At 50.4% G+C, this 6,051-nt stretch overlaps 1 protein-coding gene across 1 annotated transcript; it reads left to right on the forward strand.

Annotated features, from left to right (window-relative positions):
• Positions 1–1,478: 1,478 nt before the first annotated feature.
• Positions 1,479–5,222, forward strand: CDV56_104698 (U2 snRNP complex subunit HSH155; the record flags this gene model as incomplete). Its single annotated transcript, XM_026758317.1, has 1 exon — positions 1,479–5,222. The coding sequence occupies one exon, from the start codon at positions 1,479–1,481 to the stop codon at positions 5,220–5,222; it is 3,744 nt and encodes a 1,247-aa protein (XP_026611250.1).
• Positions 5,223–6,051: the final 829 nt, after the last annotated feature.

Genomic DNA, 6,051 nt, shown 5'->3' on the forward strand with positions numbered 1-6,051 from the left:
TAGCCAATATGCTTGTGCTGGCGAAATTTTGAAGGTTGATCCTCCGGATAATGAGCCCACCGGCACATTGATAGGCAAGGAGGTATCTGAAAGCATTTATAGAGAACTGAAATATTTGCTCACTTTTCTGTTCATTCCGATATAGAAACCATGGCTCAGCACTGCCATCCAACAAAGCAAGAACTTAGTAGCCAACATGGTTGATAGGGGCAGCTCTCTCTTTGGCTATCGCACAGCTATAGCAAGTGGCGATGATCAGGTCTCTTTGCGAAGGAGCAATGCAAGGCAGATAAGGGTTGATTGAGTTCAATGTCGTTGCATTTGCAATTGATTCTTTTTTACAAGGAGAAGATTTGAAAGCCCCTCTTAGTGGGAAGCAAAGCCATAGCAGATCATTCATGAACTTCAACAACATGCACTTGTTGCTTCCTCCAAATGGAAGTACACCGCATGTCATAAGCTCGATCGCTTAGGCCCGGAGGATGAAGGCACTGAGAGCACAGCATGAGTCCAGGCTGTGTGCACAATCTAGAAATAGAATATTAGCCGCGCTGTAATCCTGCGAGTGGAATACCTACGGCACATGCTGTCTCGAACATATGAAGTCTGATGAAGTGTGACCAACCAGTGGAGGCGCATGACTTTCAGGGTCTAAGATAGACTTTGATAGATGCTACACGTCAATTGAATAAATTAAAGACCGAAAAGATGAGCCAATTGGCAAGTATAGGACGAGGGGCTGTGGTGTACTCATTGTCGGTTGAGACAAGAATAAAACCAACAATGTCAGAATGTTAAGCGCCGCCTCATTAGATCTTCGACTTCTTGCAAATTTAATTCAGTCTGGGAATCAAAAGGACACAAAGAAGACCGGGAGACAACAACTCTCACGTCGTCAATCTGGCAGACTCCTCCACAAAGCTACTCTTGCGCTGTCTGTGGCTCGGGTGATTATGAGAAGCTGCTCGAATTTCTGTCAGTCTTCGGTCATTTTGTCCTTTCTCGCAGTCATGATGGGAAATAGTCTCAACAGACTAAGTAAATGCGTTAGATCATGGATTCCCAACTTTTCTATATCCCTGATTGGAAAACACGTAGTATCTGAATATTTGATGCTTGACTTCAGGGAATGTTGGTGGGGAACTGTTCTTTATTAGGGCGGCACTGCTCACCTACTAAAACAAGAACGGCATTGGTCTTGGCGTTAGGGTGATTGCTCAGTCGATGCCAAGATCTGATGAGTAAGAATCTGTGCCACTCAAAGTCACATGATATTGCTTAGTCGTCAAACTAGCGTCGCCCGAACGACTTCCTTTTCGCGCTCAAGTCATTCTCATCGCACGCCATCAGCGAATTGCTTCCCAGACCGCATTCAGTTACGCCGTTATCGCGGTGTTTGATCCGGATGTAGCTGCTGCCACCTCTACTAGAGATATATCACTCTCTATCTCATTTGCGGACTACTCATAGCTGCCAACATGTCTGACGGTAAGAGTCTTCCACCCCTAATCGAAAACGCTTTGCTGATCGCCTCTGCAGCTGATTTCGAAGCTGTTCGCAAGCTCCAAGCTGAGCGGAATTTCGCTACAGCTGGGAAGAAAGGTTCTAGGACCTTTGATTCGTCTAGCCAGCGCACTGACAACTCCACCAAGGCCTCCCTGACCGAAACCTTTGATACCACTCTGTACGACCGCGAGGGTGCCGAAAAATACGCAGGCTATAACACGTCGATCGCTGTTGATGGCGATGATGAGGACATGGAAGACGCAGACGGGGGTCACCGTCTGGTTGGCCAGTATACCGCAACCAAAGATCAAATTGACGAGCTTGCCCAAGGCAATGGGGTCGAGGAGGAGGATATTCTTACTGGACGTGAGAAGGCGGCTAGGATTGCAGATCGGGAGACAGATTATCAAAAGCGTCGGTTCAATCGGGGTCCTCTGACGCCAACCAGGGCTGATCCTTTTGCGGCGAACACTCATGCCAATGTGGAGACAGATGGCCAGACATACCGTGAAATTATGGCTTTGCGTGAACTAGAGAAAGAAGAAGAGCGTGTCCAGAAGCTGATCGCAGAGAAACAGACTCGTGGCGAGAACGGTGTCGCTGAACATGAGGCCACTCTGAAATTAGAGGATAAGGAGAATGCCGAGGCTGGTTCGACTGTCTCTGTCGTCACGGGACGAAAGCGCAAGCAGCGGTGGGACGTATCTAGCGAACCCACGGAAGCTGTTTCTGAAGCTCCTCAACCTTCCGAGACGAAAGCGAAGAGATCGCGATGGGATCAAACACCCGCACCCGCTGTCCCTGGCACCGCCGAAGAGGCTCCCAAACGGCGGTCAAGGTGGGATCAAGCTCCGGCAATCGCGGCCGCAACACCGGTTGGCAATCAAGGGCTCGCGACACCAATGCATCCGTCTCAAGTAGGTGTGCCTTTGATTCCAACCAGTTTTGGAACTGATATCTCTGCTCGAAACGCCCCACTCTCTGATGAGGAACTTGATATGATGCTTCCCTCAGAGGGCTACAAGATTCTTGAGCCCCCGCCAGGATACGCACCGATCCGAACCCCTGCAAGGAAGCTCATGGCCACCCCAGCTCCTGTTCCCGCAGCTGGCGGCGTAGGAGGGTTTATGATGCAAGAGCCCGAGAGTGCCCGCGCATTGGGCAAGCAGCTGCCAACTGAAATTCCGGGTGTTGGCGATCTGCAGTTCTTCAAGCCCGAAGACATGGCCTACTTCGGCAAATTGATGGAAGGGGGCGATGAGAGCACGATGTCAGTAGAGGAACTGAAAGAGAGGAAGATTATGAGGCTGCTGCTCAAGGTCAAGAACGGCACACCGCCCATGAGAAAGACTGCTTTGCGTCAACTGACGGACAACGCGCGGCAATTCGGCGCTGGTCCTCTTTTCAACCAGATTCTTCCCTTGCTCATGGAGAAGTCGCTTGAGGATCAAGAACGTCACTTGTTGGTCAAAGTCATTGATCGCGTGCTCTACAAGCTGGATGATCTTGTTCGCCCATACGTTCACAAGATTCTTGTCGTCATCGAGCCGTTACTCATCGACCAGGATTACTATGCTCGTGTTGAAGGTAGAGAAATCATCTCCAACTTGGCAAAGGCGGCTGGTCTTGCTACCATGATCAGCACCATGCGTCCCGATATCGACCACGTGGATGAATACGTCCGGAACACCACTGCCCGAGCATTTGCCGTTGTTGCCTCTGCCCTTGGTATTCCAGCTCTGCTTCCGTTCCTTCGCGCTGTGTGTCGCAGTAAGAAGTCCTGGCAAGCCCGGCATACCGGGGTCAAGATCGTCCAACAGATTCCCATTCTCATGGGATGTGCTATTCTACCTCACCTGAAAGGTCTGGTTGACTGTATTGCAGACAATCTCAGCGATGAACAGGCCAAGGTCAGAACCGTCACTGCTCTTGCTGTGGCTGCTCTGGCTGAGGCTGCCAATCCTTACGGTATTGAGAGTTTCGATGAGATTCTTAACCCACTCTGGACCGGAGCGAGAAAGCAGCGTGGCAAGGGTCTAGCTGCTTTTCTGAAAGCTGTGGGCTACATCATTCCGCTTATGGACGAGGAATATGCCAACTACTACACCAGTCAGATCATGGAGATTCTCCTACGTGAGTTTTCTTCTCCTGATGAAGAAATGAAGAAGGTCGTTCTCAAGGTGGTATCACAGTGCTCGAGCACTGACGGCGTGACGGCTAGTTATCTCAAGGAACACGTGTTGACCGACTTTTTCAAGAGTTTCTGGGTCAGGCGAATGGCTTTGGACAGGAGAAACTATCGCCAGGTTGTGGACACGACTGTCGATCTTGGACAGAAAGTCGGCGTGGGAGAAATTCTTGAACGTGTGGTCAATAACCTGAAGGATGAGAGCGAACCTTACCGGAAGATGACCGTTGAGACTATTGAGAAGCTGATTGCAGCCCTTGGGGCTGCCGATATTTCAGAGCGGCTTGAAGAAAGGCTGATTGACGGTGTCCTCTATGCGTTCCAGGAACAAAGCATTGAGGATATTGTGATCCTCAACGGTTTCGGAACAGTCGTTAACGCACTTGGTACGCGCTGCAAGCCATACCTCCCGCAGATTGTCAGTACCATTCTTTGGCGTCTGAACAACAAGTCCGCTACAGTCCGCCAGCAAGCCGCCGACCTCATCTCCCGTATCGCAATGGTCATGAAGCAATGCGGCGAGGATGCGCTTATGGGTAAGCTTGGCATTGTGCTCTACGAGTATCTGGGTGAGGAGTATCCCGAAGTTCTTGGCTCCATCCTCGGAGCTCTTCGGTCCATTGTCACAGTCGTGGGTATCAACCAGATGCAGCCACCCATTCGAGACCTTCTGCCACGGTTGACCCCCATCCTGCGTAACCGTCATGAGAAGGTTCAAGAGAACACCATTGATCTGGTTGGTCGTATTGCTGATCGTGGGCCCGAATCCGTCAACGCTCGCGAGTGGATGCGTATCTGCTTCGAACTGCTTGACATGTTGAAAGCCCACAAGAAGGGTATCCGTCGTGCAGCGAATAACACTTTCGGTTTCATCGCCAAGGCTATCGGCCCCCAGGACGTCCTGGCGACACTGCTTAACAATCTCCGTGTCCAGGAACGCCAGTCTCGTGTCTGTACTGCTGTCGCCATTGGTATTGTGGCTGAGACCTGTGCTCCGTTCACTGTCCTTCCAGCTCTGATGAATGAATACCGTGTCCCTGAGCTGAATGTCCAGAACGGTGTGCTGAAGGCCATGTCCTTTTTGTTCGAGTACATTGGCGAGATGGCCAAGGACTATGTCTATGCGGTTACTCCTTTGCTCGAGGATGCTCTCATCGACCGTGATCAAGTGCATCGGCAAACTGCTGCCAGTGTCGTTAAACACATCGCCCTTGGTGTGGTCGGTCTGGGATGTGAAGACGCCATGGTTCATCTACTCAACCTGGTCTTCCCCAACATTTTTGAAACCAGTCCTCACGTTATCGATCGTGTCATTGAAGCCATCGATGCCATCCGGATGGCTGTTGGCACGGGAGTGGTCATGAACTACGTCTGGGCGGGTCTTTTCCACCCAGCACGCAAGGTTCGCACGCCTTACTGGCGACTCTACAACGACGCCTACGTTCAGAGCGCGGATGCAATGGTTCCATACTATCCTGACTTAAGTGAGGATGGCCTGGCCAGGCCGGAGCTATCGATTGTAATCTAAATAAAAGCGAGTCTGGCTTCTTAATGTACTTTGACCTCATGCCCTCGTCGATCCCTTTTTATATTTTGACATTCTGGGCGTGTCTTATCACGGATGGTGTTGATGGAGGAACTGGCGTGTATTGCTTTCATCTACTTATACTGGAGGTCATAGCGAGCAAACCAATGATATTGTTACGCCATCTGCTTTTCAGTCTGTAGAATCGACAAGGAAAGTCCGCGCGATGGCTACCACTTCTGAAAGGGACATAAATGCCACTCATTCTTTCCATGCAGCAACACATGGAACGAAATTCAACTCAACAACCCATGCCAAGACCACATCTACCTTAGGTAACTTGACTGTTATTGAACCACTGGCGAGTGGCGAGTATCGCATCTGAATCCTCAATCCTGGCAATGAGAGTCCCTGTCCTGGTAAAAGGCGAAGCCACTCCCGCGCATGACATCATTTCACAACATAGCATACGGTAGCAAATCTACGGTCTTCATATGTTTGTGTTGTGTCTGCGTCACAAGGTACCAGCAGATAATCAGTCCTACCACAGAATGATCACCTACCTACCTAGGTTGTCGGTACCTCTGCAAGCAAATGGAGTGGTCGACGTTTCTCAGGAATGAGCATGAGCTGGCTGACGTATACCTCATCCTATTCTACCTCAGTTGGTCCCTTGACTCCAGCGAGTCCATTCCTGGTAGGCTGGTACTCGGTAAGGTAGCTACGGGGTAAATTCTGCTAGGTAGCGAATCGCAGAACCATGACTTGCGGAGAACTCCTTGGGTGGGAATTCCTGGACGCGTGTATGTTTTATTTTTGGACGGGGGCGGTT

Source organism: Aspergillus thermomutatus (assembly GCF_002237265.1).
Source record: "Aspergillus thermomutatus strain HMR AF 39 chromosome Unknown NODE_240, whole genome shotgun sequence".
NCBI classification, from domain to species: Eukaryota; Fungi; Ascomycota; class Eurotiomycetes; order Eurotiales; family Aspergillaceae; genus Aspergillus; species Aspergillus thermomutatus.